Here is a 15,480-nt window from a genome sequence, read left to right on the forward strand (position 1 = left end):
AAACAAAACAGAGCTCTTTTACTTTCTGGCCAGGAACCTTGTGCAAATGTCGACTACCAAACAAGTTGTTTAACACATGCGGACCCAGTCATCTCACCCACAAGAATCCGATCAGACTGCCCCTTGCACTCATGAACAGGCAGATACAAGGATGCTACTCCATGCGGCGAATGCTGTAAGAAAAGGATTTTTAAAAATCACCCTGCGCACTGTGGACCAACTGTTGTAGTTCTAGCCATTGCACATGTGCCAGAGCTGGACACTGAGGAGTTGTGGGTGGCATTTGGGACTGGCAAGAACTTCAGATACATACCTGCCCATGAGATTGCCAAGTCTCTGGGTCCTGACAAATCCAAGGCCCTTCCTGTGTTCCATGCCTTGACTGGCTTTAACACAGTCTCTGCATTTGCAACTACGGGCAAGAAAACAGCATGGGATACCTGGAATGCAGATGACATGGCAACAGAGGTCTTCATGGCTCTGTCAAAGGCTTCAAAAAGCATTCCAGAGGAGGTCCTTTCCATTGTGGAGCTCTTCACAATTCTCCTCTACGATCGCACCAGCAGCGAACTCAACATCGATCAAGCTCGTCTTGAGTTGTTCACAAAGAAAGGAAGGAGGAATGGAGCAAATCCCCCCAACTAAGGATGCACTGGTGCAGTCAAGTCAAGTCACCTTCATTTATATAATGCTTTTTACAATATAGATTGATTCAAAGCAGCTTTACAGTGATAATAGGACATTCATTCAACAAAGATTGTTTTGGCCGTACAGCAGCTCTAGGAGAAAATCATTGTCCTGTTTAAGTAAGATATTTACTGATTCATTTCCATCGAAAAATCATTAGGGATTAACTTACCATTAGGCCACTTACACAACACCGTTCTCAACTGAAAACAGAAAACCCTCAATGCACTCTAGCCACACGACAACAGCACTTGAGATGGCACCAAATATGCCATCTCCAACAGACTGCAGTTGGATGGACCCAAGCGATTGGATACCATTGTGGTCAACTCTTCCACAGGCAAGCCAGTCCATCTTTGAACTCTTGAGTTGTGGCTGCAAGAAAGGCTGCCGGGGCATTGCAAATGCCAAAAAAAAGCCTCCTAAAAGTGCACAGCTCTGTGTCAATGTGGAGGAGACTGTGAAGGAGACTGAAGAATAGGTTCAACAACAATAACAACAAAACAATGAAACAACATGTTTCTGAAATAGATTTTATTAAAAAGATTTAGTAAATATTTGTGTTTGACACATTTAAGTTATGTTGCTATGGTCATATTGAATATTCTACTCTTTACAGTCACTGTATTATCAAGGTTAATGAACAAAAGGATTAAGCTTTTTAAACTATACACAACATGCATGCAACAGACATATTATAAAGTCAAGCAAAGGTTCTCAGATACTGTGATTTCCTTCTCACGTCCCTGAATTCACCATTAACTATTCACCTGAACAGTTTATGATGTTGTATATGGTATCATTGTAATCCTTGACCATCAAAACATAGGGGTAGACATCACATTTTCAGTGTTATCATGTTTGGTTCAGAAGAGATGTTAAATGGCCGCCACGAGGCGTTTTTGCGATGGCTCCATTTCTGAAAATGTCCAGGGCCCCCAAACTGTACAAGAGTACCAAGTTTCATACTTTTATGAAAAAGAGAACATACTGTATCCTCAAATTCTGCACAAATCACCTGGACTCAACCCATTTATCCACACACAACTACTAAACACAGTAAATGTAGCACAAACATATTGTGAAAGCAACTATTTCTAGTTGAAAACAATCCTTCCCAATCCTTCTGAAGAGAGTCATGTTTAGGGAATTAATGATAAATAGTTCCCAACTAATGTTTCCTTGAACAATGACATTAAAAACTGATAAATGATGTTTAGGTAATGTAGTTTGACAGTGTACTCTTAAACCTTGGCAGGATTAAATGAGCAACCAAATCTCTCATGAAAGATCATGTCATTCACAACAGTATGTTGGAGACCTCATGTATGGCAGAGCCAACAGTCAACTGAACCGTCATGTGGTTAGTTGAGTCATCCTGTATCGTTATCAACAAGCAGAGGAGTACATGTAACGTAAACATGGCAAAGCACATTACAAGCTATAATGTTCTTCCTGTAGCAGATTTATGTGGCACTTTCATGGCGCCCTGCATTGTGGATCTGGTAGAACAATATTGCCTATGATTAGAGGAAAGACAATAAATTAGTATGACACCTGATGAAGTTTCAGCATATACAGCAATGTTTCTGCCTTTGTGAAAGCTATTGTTGTTTGGATTATGAATCTTCTTTAGGATACCACCAGTAATCCTGCACTGATTCTTGACAATTGATTACCATTACAATACATTAGATTTATGTTTCTTGTCTTCTTTCAGTACCTCTTAAGTATGGTTTCATATCCCGTGACGATTGCTATTTTCCCTCATGTTTTTTCAAAGATGTTTCACCATAGTCACTGTTTTATCTTTATTAATTTATATATTTGTTTGATTGTTACTTGCTCTACAGAGAGGAAACCTTTACTTGAATCAAATGACCACAATTTAAACTTCACTTCACTAAACAATACCATTTCCCAAAAATGTAACATACACTTGCAAACATTTAGGGAAATAGGAAGTTTCAGCACATCATGCAATGAAATTAGTTGAATAAGGCTATAGAGTTTTGTGTAAGGGAAGGATCAATGACCTTACTGGTCAGTTATGTTGCATGTAAAAAAAAAACCTGGACATAATCTTTGTTTGTCCATGTTAATTACATCTATGCAGCATTGAAAGTGTGTGTGTGCCTTGCTTAATTAAAATAACTCCTCTCTCTCTCTCTATATATATATAGATTGTATAGATAGAAAGATAGTGTATTCAGACAATAATTGTGTTTGTTTTCTCCAAAATAACCCTAGATTGTATTGCTTTTTTAAAAATAATCTTCATAATAAAATGCACACCTTTAAAAGCACTGCGTTGACAATGCTAGTTTATTACAACATTTCTCCCTCTGCATTCATTTGGCTAAATATAAAAAATAATAATAATAAAAAATACAACAGATTTGAACAACAACAATGCATAGCTATATTGCACATGCATTAATAAATAATAACCTTAACTATCGACCAACAAATCATGCAGACAAATACGAGAATCGTATCAATGAAGGTCTAAAATGAAAACGAGTCAAAGCGAAACAATATTTTCGCATTGTTGTCCTTTTTCATATTGATAAACTTGACGCTAAGTAAGGTAACGCTGACGTCAACAACCTATCTTCGTGTAGGGAAAAAGTAGGGAAAACAGCCCGGTGAGTGACAGTCTCAATGACCAATGGCGTTGTCTGCAGTCGATGTTCTTTAAAGAATCCACCAATATGCGCCGAGGAAGGGAGGGGGTGAGGCAATTGGGCGTCGAGGCGAAGTTAGGTTGACGAATGGCAACCAACAGAGGACTACGAGTTAAAAATTGGATTATTTGATCATCTGACTGGCTTTATCGTTACATGAACGGACGCGGAGCACGTTAAGGCGAAACCGCGGATGATATTATTGATTTTGGAGGCCGCCGTTCCGTTTGGATGTGTTTCGGGAAGACCCCCGCGTATCGCGCATAGGTCGCGCGACAGATTAGCTGCGGCGTGCTTAGACCGAGTTCAAGAAATCACAAGTTGCACGCGCGAGAGGAAGACCCTTCCGCGCGATTGTTATTGCTGCCCGCCGAGAAATTTGGACGTTCGGGTCTCCTGTTATGACGTAGTTAGTTGGCGTTTCGTGACACATTGTTAATTCAATTGCAGTTACCTCTGATGAAAGAGGCCCTAAAGTACCTGCTTAAATAATAATAATTTCATTAATGGATGGCAGCCACTGCATATTTGACAGATTGAGACATTTTTCAGTCGATTGATTTTTGTGTTTAGTTCAGTTTCATGGGACAACCAGGCTATTGAAGAACTTACCATCCATGTTTCCGATTTTTATTCCAGAATTTATTTGAATTATGATAAGTGGTCAGGATTTACTTATGGCTTTTGATGGTGGAAGTTACTCATCTGTCTTGAATTCAGTGTCTCATGGAGTTGCAGTATTTCACGTTTGATATGATGTAATGTCACATCGTAAGCACCAAAGATGATGGACTTCATTGTAAAATACTTAAGCTACTAACTCCAATGCTTCTTCATAACAAAAATAATCTGGATGCCTACGACCTGTTAAGTGAGACTGTCTTATTTATTCATAATATTATTGATTTTGCTTGCTACTTAAATATCCAACTTGAGGATTTGCTGTGAATCTCCAACAGATGTTAAAACTTCATAGACACTTCTCAGAGCATCATTGGTTTCAGAAACGTCTCAATGTCGGTGGATAAAGTCAAGTTAAAAAGTTCTGTTTTTTACACATAGGAGAAACGATTTCAGATAAGCTGCACTGATTGTTAAAGTGTATTGAGAGAGGAAAAAAGCTGGTAAAAATGGCAAGTGAATGCACCTACAGTGCTCAGTATGGCACTGATGACACCTTTCGCAGTAGTAAACTCTCAGCGGACGAGCAGCGGGAACGCGCAGGATGTGTAAACGGCGGCTGCGCGTCTATCTCGTCTTCTGCCTTCTTCGAGGTCATCGGCGGCTCTCTTTACCGTAGAAAGTTGGAGAAGGGTTTCGTCCAGTACCGAGAGGTGCTGGCTGAAGACAAGCGGCTTCAATCCATAGCTACCTTCCACGAGAAGAGACCCGGCAAGTCGCACCACACCCTGGAGGACACATACAGACTGGTGGCCGAGCACTATTGGTGGGAAGGTTTGTCATTTTTCTCCTATGGTATTATTTTGTTTTTACTACCGATAGATTTTAAAGTGTCTGTTTCATATTAGTTTTAAGCTATATCTGAACTTTGAATCAAATCATCATGAAAGTTTATAAATGTTTTATTTAGTTAATTTATTCAATTAATTATAATATTATTGAAACATATTTAAGCATAATATGTATTCATGAGAGTTGTTGATTTCCTACGAGACGTGCAACAGCGATGCAAAAATGTTTATGTAAATGAGCAGTGCGACTACCAACGTGACAGAGACCTCTAGCCACCATGAAATAAAAATTGACAGTTCTTATTTTCTTTTTATGGAATATTGGAGTTCATTAAATTATTTATCCGTGCACATCATTATTGTTTTTAATATTCATGTGCCCTCGTTATCTATCTATAAATTACAGAAACGTCTGTCTCTCTGTATGTGTGTGTGTGTGTCTCTATGTCTGTTATTCGCATATCTCTCGAACCGTTTAGTCCGATGGATTTCAAACTCGACAGGTGTCTTGCTACGGGCACTAGTAAGTGCAGTGCCAAGTTTGACGTTGTTTCGATGAGAAATGCAAAATATATCGTTAAATATATCGGTAAAAGAAGCACTTAGAAGGTTGTGGTTTAAAAATAAACATTCTGACATTAGAGGGTTGTATCGGTCAAAGAAGCCCCAAGAAGGTTGTGGTTTAAAAATAAACATTCTGACATAAACACTCAGTCAGCTACACTGTTTACTTCTGAATATTATAGATTGGTTCCAAAACGTGATAAATCCATTTTGATTAATTTGAGTAAAAATGTGTTTTCTTTACCAAGAAAGTGGCAAGATGAAAACCACTTTTCTGTTTCAAACTTTCACATAGCATATTTAGGTTATAATAACATAAAAAAATCAAATCCAGATTTTGATTTTCACAGATTTATGATAAAAACGGATTATTTTTCCCCAAAAATGCAATAAATTCATGACACTTTTTTTTTTTTTCAAAATGCAATTAATCCATTGAATAAATATAAAAGTTATTTTGTATCATATTGAAACTGTTGAAATCAGCCATTGCTAAGAAAAATCTCCTGAACTTTTTTGACGGCGATCAGCTCACAAAAACTGATTTTGCACGGGCACTTTGCACTGCTCCCTGAATCAACGCGCTTATTCATTTGTGGATGTAAACTGAATCTATAAGTCAGCTATGCTGTTTACTTCTGAATATTATATTTCATTCTGGTGCGCTTAACGTTATCGCTACTGTGTAATAGTAGCTTATGCTATTTACCAACTAAACATATCCTTTTCAATGCGTTCACATTCTCTTTCACGGCCATCATTCTTAGTAGCCTATTCATTTTGTGAGTTCACTTTGTGCTTTCTACCATGCACAAATAAAAATGTCACTGAACTTTTGCTGTGTAATTGTAACAATGAGCACTCAAACACACCTAACCAACAATTACTAAAAACACACTTAAAAACTGATTTTGCACGGGCATTTTGCACTAGTCTTAAATAAAAATGAGTTCCCCTCCCTATTGCAGTGACATCTCTTAGTTTTATGATGATGTTTACTGGAACGAAGGCGGGACAACCTGTTACTCACATAAGATCACAGCAATTGGCAAAATACAATGATCCAATCAATTCCCAATGGACATTTCCATTTCATGTAGACTTTAAATGTTGTCATTGTGAACTAGGCTTTAAGTTTAATTTTATTTGTTTCTAACTTGACAGAATTAGAATTAACTTTTAAATTATGAACAGGAGGGGACTCTTCATAGCAATTGCTTTTACTAAGCAATAGTAGTAAACATGGAAGTATTTATTATTATCCCATCTATAGCTGTCTTTACACTTGTAAAGTGGCACAGAGATGGCATACAATTATTTACAATTGAATTACAATCATAGGGAACAATTCATCAAGCTCTCAAAAGTCACATTGTTGAGGTATGTTGTCTTTCAAATTCAACTGACCGAAAAAAAGACATGCACTGATTATGATGACAGTGGCAAAAATTAAGGTTGCTCTGATGTAGCATTTAATTTACTCAGAACCTCTAATTCGAGGAGTTGAGGTGCATTAGAGTTGACTTTTATGCTGCATCGCATCCTTAAGGTGGATTTGGAGGTGGCAAAGATCTCCCTCAGGGCCACCTTATCTCGAGACTTCTTATGTTTACAATTCTTAAACTGCTTTCGGAATGTCAGATCTCATTTAGTTATGCTTGGTATTAGATGATAGTTTTGTGATTAAGCATGTAGGCTGGAAACTGACAGGTTGTTGTTAATCACTTAAGACACCTAACCTTGGGTTATTCCAGGAGCACCGAACCTGTAAATTCTGTATTAAAAGCTTTGGCTAAATGACTACTTAGTGAATTACTATGTGGACATCATTGTGAGAGAGGTAAAAAACACTGACCAAAATAATCCTTAGAACGGCTTAATAGTTCAGATCATTGTTTGAGCTCCACATTTATATTAGTCAAATGCCAACTAAACTTTAGATTATTTTAGCAATTGATTTTTATCAAAGGGTTTGTAGATTGCTGACAGTAATGATTCCAGACAGTATTCAGCTAAATCTACTGTCCATTTATTTCAGAGACATTCCCCCTGGAATAGGGGTTAGTGTCTTGTGATTTGTCAGCTGACCAGTCATATAAAAGTTCATGGATCATCTTTTCTGGGGTTCAGACTCACAAACTTTATTGTAGCTCTTTAACCCCTAAGCTATTCCACTCCACAGTCCCCTGAGAACTGTTTGGAGTATGACTTATCTGTTGCTTCACTCTCTCGATGGTAAGTCAGGACTTATTATGATGGGAGTAATAATCTGAGCTTTTGGTGTGCTGCTTCATGTTTTAACTGAATTGCACCATCAGGGATTTCTCAATACAGCTTATTGGGGCTGCAGAACAGCTGGGTATTTTGCCCTGTGCCAGAAACACCTTAGTTTGCCAAGTGAATTTATTACAAACTAGACAAACAAGTAAGCCTAATGAGGATAATATGCCCATGTCTAATTCAAGGTTGCAGTTGTGGATCAAATTTGAAATTGCTGATGACACATTGATTTTGTTAGGTCATTAGCAATGTTAATTTATAAAACTGAGAGTGGAATTGATGTGGACGAGTTTATATCCTGGTATCCCAAATTTCATGTCACAATTCATTCTAATATTGTTTAAAGACAGATGTTTATTTGCCATTTCCCATTCCCTCTATTTTGTTTTTACCTAGTGGATAAAATGCTACAAAAAATATATTTTAGCCTCTTTTTCTTTTTATTTGCCTTATTATTCATACCTGCATTCAACTTTGTTTTTTTGTTTTTTAAGTAAACCCATAAGGGGAGAACTTCCACTCTCAGTAAACTTCTGGCCTCTGAACTGGTTGCAGTTCCACTCTGGTTCCATATGAGGGCGCTCACAGGACGAGTGCAGAATGAATGGAGGTCTATGGCGCTATACCCCTCAAAATCCACTTTTCTCAGGATATAATTTTTTTGTCTAGTAATTTGAATGTTGTATTCGAAAGGAGATGCAAAGAAATTACACATTGCTGGGTGTTAGATTTTTTAGAGTCACTTATTTGCTTTAAAAAGTCTTTTAAAATGTCAATGACGTCATACACATCGTACGACCAGAGATACTGCTTTACGGCAATCCTTCAGTCACTTTGGTGCTTTCGCGCTCTGCACTTTCTTTTCTCTCGAGGCATCGACAACACAGCTGACACAGGTAAATACACGTACTAGAAGAGTTTTTGTTTTGTTGTTTTAAAAGACCACGCCGAAAATACACACACACACACACACACACACACACACACAGACTGACCAATCAGCGTTCATTAGCAGAATGCTAGCATGTTATGGGCAACAGCAACTCAACCTGTAAGAGATCGAAAGGACATAAGTACTCGTTCATTCAACTTTCGACCTATAACCCATGTTGAGCTTGCAAAACCTACAATCAAATCTGAGATTTCTCAACGGCAGTCGGGTGAAAGAGACAAATTTAGCCATTTATCTCCATAGACTCCCATTCATTTTGCACTCCCATTCATTTCGCGATCGCCCCCAGTGGAACTCTGGTGGAACTACAACCAAAATTCAGACTGGAGTTAACTAGTGCTATACTCCTAAGAGATGATAATGGCAGAGATCTCTGTTCAAAATTGTGTTGTTTTCATTGCCATGCAAAAAATTCACTTGTGAATTGAGATTCCTACTCTAGCTGTCAGCTGCATAGTTTGCAGTTTGAATCGATTTAGTCTATGTAATGTGAAAGTGAAAGAGAATGGGTAATGCCCAGACAGAACTGAGCTACTTGTGGAATAGGAGTGGTCTGACAGTCACAGCATTGACTTTCTTTTTTGAATATACACAGACAAATCCTTCTCTGTAATAATTTTGTAAAAATCTGTTGTTTTTTTTCTTTTAGGAATGTATTTTCAGGTCAGAGACTATGTCTTTGGCTGTGAGGAATGTCAACGCAGTCAGTCTGAGAGATCAATGGTAAGAATGGCTTTGTAAACATATTTATCCCAGTATTCATCTTAGTCAAGATTACTGTTTTGACTTTATCTTACTTTCACTTTGTCTCTGTCTCTAGTGTTCTGATGTGGGACTTATCTCCAGGATGGTGGAATCACATAGTCATCAAGTCTTAACCAAACTCAATAGCCAACGGGAAGCAGGGCTCTTCTGTGATATCACGCTGAAAACTGGTGATGGCCAGTGTTTCGTCGCCCACAAAGCAGTCCTTGCTGCGGTGAGCGAGTACTTCCAGGAGTTATTTACTGAAATGGACTCAGCCACTGATGCCCAGTCACATGTTGATCTCACAGGTATGGGTGCAGTATATCAAGTTAAACCAGTTTCAAAATAAGTGTTTGTTCACACTTGTATTCATTTAAAACTGGCATTATTGAAATTGAGCATATTTTATTCATTAAGGTGAGCCATTGTATTCTTCTCTGATCATGCTTTTGGTTGTTTAAAGTTTACTTGTTACAGGGTTCCCACAGTCATAGGAAACCTTGAATATTAGGAAATGTTAAAATTGTGATTTCCAGGATTGGAGTCATAGGAAAGAATATATTTTCATGGAATTTTCTGTACTAATTATACAAAATATACTAATATAATGTATTGTTAATCTCATTCCAGCAGCAGATCCTTAACCTTTAGACTGTCGTTATCCTATTTCAACACACTTATATATTTTACGTTATCCTTCAGGGCATTAATCAATTATCATTTATGGTTCCTCATATAGATTTCAGTGAGCAGAGTCTGCTTGCTTTACTGGAGTTCTCTTACACTTCCACCCTCAATCTGAATCTGGACATCTTGACGGAGGTTTGTGCCATGGCCCGCCATCTACGCATGTGGCCTGCCCTTGAGGCTTGCTCTGCTATCAAAAGGGAGCGAGAGACTTATCAGTTACATTCCAGAATGCACAGTACTCCTGGTGAACCAAATAATTCAATACCTGGACCTTTCAGGAGAGGCCACTCCTCAGCTTCAGGAGAGAAAGTGGGACTCAAAAGGAAGAGAGAGGATGAGAAAGGAGAAGGCTCTGGGTCTTCCTGGAACATCCAAGCACAGTACAGTGAGCAGATTGTTGATAAGGTGACAGATGAATCTGAAACAGAAACCTCAAATCCTCAGTTCCTGTCCAGTTTTCAGGTTGAGGAAAATGGCTTTCCATGCAGCCCAAATCGCAGAATGAAGCTCATGGACTTTAAATCTCCATCCTGCAAGAAAAAAACGTCCTCCCACCCCACATCTTCGGTCATCTCAACATCTCCTTGCCCCTCTACTCGTTCTTCCTCTCCATCACGCCGTCTACTTCGTTCTTCACCTGGCGCTGCACTTGCTCTGCGCAGACTCCTCCCCAAAATTGACCTCTCCACTAAGAGAAAGAGGAAGTCCTCTTCTTACCGGGCATACAAGCCCCAGTCTGAATTCTCAGTGACTCCATCCCAATCTCAGGCAATTTCTTTGACCCATGATACCTCAGTAAAGGTAAAGGAGGAGTATGTGGAAGAGAAGGTATGTAACAAAGTCCCTCAGGATGAGGTGCATAGCCCCCGTGCTCAGGAGAAATACCGTCTTCTTAGCTTCCTTGGCTTGCAGAGGAAATCCTTGGTGCCTGGTCCAGAAGAACTGTCTGGTTGGGGGCAGAAAAAACGACTTAGGAAGTTAAAAGTCAGTGATTATTCACTCACAGCCCGCCGAAAACCTCGTGCACAAGGCGTCCCATTGGGATTCAGAACCAGTTTAGGGGTGCTTGCTGCCGTTAGTCCTTCTCTGTCTCTCTGTGACATGAGCAGAATGGATTTGCTGAACAGACCAGTGAAAGTAGAACTCCAAGAATCTTGGAAACAAGAAAGGTCCAAAAGGAAAAGGCATGATCCTGTGGAGCCAATTGCTAGAGCTACACGTAGCAGGTCATTGCTGCAGTGCACAGACTCCAGTGCAATCGATCGAACGCTCAGACGTCACCACAAAAATCAAGATAAAGCACCTTCCCAACCTGCTCGAAGAGGTAGAGTACCAGCACACAATGCCTCTCACCCTTCAAAAAGCACTATGCTCAGGATAAAACAAGAATCTTCGGACAGTGCCATCCTGCAACCTATTCACCGTCGCAATACTGTCTGCAGCCCCCAAGCAACTCCTCCTAAAGCACCAGGACGTAGGGGTCGCCCACCAGCAGATCGCACAGTAAGGGTAGCCACAACAAATTCACAGCACACAAAGCGGCACAAACCTGGGCGTCCCCCAACAGTCAAACCTAAGAGTTCAAAACAAATAGAAAGCAAAAAAAAATGCTGCCATGCTACAGGAATTCCACAAGCAAAGCATAGCAGAACTGAAAGAGGAACACAGGTGAAGGAGAACAGAAAAATAAAAAAATGTTCGAAGGAACATTCGAAAAGAAAGGACAGTCCTGAAGTTCAGTATGCCGTCATGAACTGGGATGCTTCCAGCCATCAGCATCTTCACAGCCATCCCCTTTACAAAACGATAAAGGAAGAGCCAGCTGACCCCTTGCCCCTAACCCAGCCATTCCCAACCAGCGATTCCTCAGACCTGGGCAAGCGTCAGAGCAAACCACCCGTCAAACTGTTGGATCAAGGCTTCCTCTTTGGGTTCTGTCGGCAGCCAAGTGGCATCAAACGGGAGGAGGAGAGCATGGACATCTACCTGACTCGGTCTGTCTCTCATGGAGGTAGTTCCCATTGCGATTCATCACCTGGCATGGGTAGAAGAGATCGGGTGAGGGCCAGGATTATGCCAGATCGGACTGGTCTAAACGGGCCTCACTGGGCAGGACTTGGAAACAGGCACTCACCTTTTTCCCAAAGGATTGCTATTCAAGTGAAGACAGAGAGGGATGAAACCAGTGTGTCCCAAGGGTCACAGGTTACCCGATTTTCTAGACATCCCCAAGTCAGCAAGAGGAGCTGTAAAGTCAAGAAAGAACCTACAAAGACAAAGGTGATAAAAGTTTTTCTAATGCTAGAATTTGGTGATGTTTATTCTTATGACAAAGGGATGTTATGTAACTGTTTTGTAAACTTGTATGCCGTCTTGGTTAGGGAAGTAGTACTCAAATGTCAATCGTTGAAAAGAATGATACTAAATTTAATCTGGTAATAAACATAAAATTACACTTGCCAAAATTACAAAAAACATATTTATCTGTTTTGTCTTCATAGAATGTAAATAAGCTGCTTCCTCTGAGCAGCCGCCGTTCCATCCTACTGGAATCCATCCGACGGGCACGTCTGAAACAGCAGAAGAGTCCTCACGGTCAGGCCTCCAGTGGAGCACATGCTTGCCTGCAGTGCAGAGCCACCTACAGGGACTGTGATGCCCTTATTATGCACCGGATCAAGCACATTGAAGGAAAACACTGGCCCTGCCCGGTATGTATCATGTCTCCTGAGATCCTGAAGGTGCTCCCTTCCCAGTAATGTGCCTGTCTACTGTACAAAGTAGGGATGGGACGATTACCGGTTTCACTATAAACCATGATAAAATGTACTGACGGTTAGTATTATCTTTTAAAATTTAATTAGCATTAAAACCGTCTTTGATTATCGTGATTTTAATAACTCACTGTAAATCGTGTCCAGCCAGCAACAGCTCTGACGCAGGCGCAGCGCGCAATGTTGTTGTCTTTTTATTCGAGAAGGAATGGTGGAAGGCAGTGACCGTGCTCGGGATATTTTTCAGCCTTTTAAGAGGACCAAATCTGAGGTGTGGTCATATTTTAGCTTTTACAAAAGTCCTGAGGAAAACTTAATCGAGGATGGTCACCCTGTCTGCAGAACATGCAGAAAAAAAGTCGCTACAATAGGGGGAAACACTTCAAATCTGCCGAGTCGTCTTGTGTGACCATCACCCACTGTTGTATAGCAAACGCAAGGCAAGTTAACTTTGACCTCAATACCAAAACTACGTCTGGGAAATAATTGGGCACAAAATGTTGTTTTGAGTTAAAATATTTTATCTCATTCACTGAAATAAACGTGAAGCTTCTGCAAAGAAAAGTTCCCAGAAAGTGGCTTTGAGCCAAAGACGAACAAACAAGTTCAAACAAGACTATTTATATATATTAAGAGTGACATTCATTGTGATATTCATTGTACACTTATTACACCGATTTTTTTTTTTTTTTACCACATATATATTGAATTGAGATTAATGTTTTAAATCTTACCTATTTATAAATTCATTTTGTACAGCGTACAAAACAATCGTCCAGACAAGATGATCACAACAATATTATCAAACTCTGTAAATAGTAAATCAACTCTGATTTAATTTTTAATACAATCAAAAACGGAGACGCAAGACGGCAAGTTGTATTTGAATGAAACGAGAGCGTGTCTGTTGTAATACGGATACGGATGTGCGCCGTTATAATGCGTTGCTATTGACGACGGTCATTATAAAGAAGGAAATGCCACAGAATAGAATTAAAGCACATAGAGCTGCTAGTTTTATTTGTTGTTTGTTGATTTTCAAATATAAAACTTGTTGAAATGTTTTCAGTGTGAGCATCAGTTATTTTCGAACACTTGCATCTCGTTTTAGCAAAACCGTGATTATATTGATAATCACGATAATTTTGGTCATTATTATCGTGATATGAAATTTTCATACCATCCCATCCTTAGTACAAAGCTATAATAAAAGGTGGGGTAGAGCTGATTAATTGGCCTTATTCTAAAAAAAAAAAGTACCATCAGAGCTGTGACAAAGCGAAGCGTTTTGCACGTCCAGCGTATTGACTGAGCAGGCCGGCTTTGAAACTGGCTCGCAACATTTCTTAATTCCATTTTTTTCTTGGTCACTCCATCATTTCAGTCTACTCTCTGCTTAATAAAATTGGCAAAAGACCACAATAAAAAAGCACCAGTCATTTAACAGTTGTCCTATCCCACTCTGACATTGTACTTCTATATCTGGTTTCTTCTATTTTTACACATATTTTCTCTCTTGCAGTTGTGCAGCAAGTCTTTCTTCAGCCAGAAAAATGTGAGGAATCACATAAAGACTCATAATCCCAAGCTCTACAAATGCCACCAGTGCATTGCTGCTCAGTAAGGTCAGTCTGTAATATACAGACATCTCTATATTTCTGTTGATTTCCATTGTTTTTTTTTTTTACGAGTATTTTAATTTGTCTTAAAATTTTAGGTGAAAAGCCACAGGATTAAATGAAGAGGAGCAAAGCTTTGTTTCTTTAAATATTAATGCTGTAAATACCAAGGATCTGTGATGTAAGACAATGAGGTTGAATTTATTCATGTAAATAATGTTATGATGGTTTAAATGGTCCTTTTCCTCACAATAATTGTTGTTATTTAAGTTACTAAGCTGAGGTTGCTTTGCAATTGATACAGATGTGTTAAACCAGAACTTGAACCCATGGTGTTTTTCTCAGGGGGGGCGGAGCCTGATGGTCAAGGTGATATATGTATAATGAGAATTGTGTAGAATGCTTTAAATTTATTACTAATGTAATTACTACAGTTGTTATTTCTATTGTTATTATGATTATTTTTTTATAAATGGCATAATCTTGAGTGCACTTAATGTTAGCTTTGTTTTGAAACCTAAGAAAGATGCGATGGACTGGGATGTACTTGAATGATGGAGTGGAGCCAGTGGACTGCCCTAAATGTGTGGTTGTCTGGGAATGTTTTAGAAAAAACTATTAGTCAGGAATTTTTAAATGAAGGTTGGGTAAAGAGTTAAGAGTTATTGTAGAAATCACAAATGCATTGGTGAAATGCCATTTTTTGGGTATATACAATTTTGTGAAAACATTTGTTTGACTACAGCTTTTCAAAACGAGACAGTGACTGTATCTTTTAAATAAGGGAATCCCAAAATGTCTAATGTGATTTATTTTATTTTTTTCTCCTTCCCTCTCTCCTTTGATAATTCCTTGTCTGAATTTTTAATGCATATCCTTCTTTAACATACAATGCAATGGACTTTAATGAAGTTTTAAATGTTGAGGTGTTTTGTCTGAAAACACAAATTTAAAATGTAGAACGACCAAATAGCCATATAAATAAATTTTGCATTTTAAAGTTTACAC

General features: G+C 38.9%; 1 protein-coding gene across 2 annotated transcripts; it reads left to right on the top strand.

The window, feature by feature from the left end:
• The first annotated feature begins 3,408 nt into the window (after positions 1-3,408).
• LOC307164588 (uncharacterized protein) lies at positions 3,409-15,477 on the top strand. Of its 2 annotated transcripts, none has more exons than XM_079881577.1 (7): positions 3,409-4,829; positions 9,292-9,365; positions 9,463-9,697; positions 10,129-12,359; positions 12,581-12,790; positions 14,376-14,478; positions 14,571-15,477. In XM_079881577.1, the coding sequence occupies exons 1-6, from the start codon at positions 4,505-4,507 to the stop codon at positions 14,475-14,477; spliced, it is 3,177 nt and encodes a 1,058-aa protein (XP_079737703.1). In that variant the 5' UTR covers positions 3,409-4,504; the 3' UTR covers position 14,478; positions 14,571-15,477. The 2 variants fall into 2 exon arrangements, with proteins under 2 accessions (XP_079737703.1, XP_079737704.1); XM_079881578.1 differs by having other exon boundaries at positions 14,376-14,473.
• Positions 15,478-15,480: the final 3 nt, after the last annotated feature.

Source organism: Squalius cephalus (genome assembly GCF_949319135.1).
Source record: "Squalius cephalus genome assembly, chromosome: 9".
NCBI lineage: Eukaryota > Metazoa > Chordata > Actinopteri > Cypriniformes > Leuciscidae > Squalius > Squalius cephalus.

Excerpts from the sequence above, each read along its gene's own strand:
- LOC307164588 (XM_079881577.1), top strand. The coding sequence starts at position 4,505 with ATGGCAAGTGAATGCACCTACAGTGCTCAGTATGGCACTGATGACACC. Across the intron at positions 4,830-9,291 it reads CGAGCACTATTGGTGGGAAG|GAATGTATTTTCAGGTCAGA; the intron begins GTTTGTCATTTT and ends TTTTTCTTTTAG. Across the intron at positions 12,791-14,375 it reads GAAAACACTGGCCCTGCCCG|TTGTGCAGCAAGTCTTTCTT; the intron begins GTATGTATCATG and ends TCTCTCTTGCAG.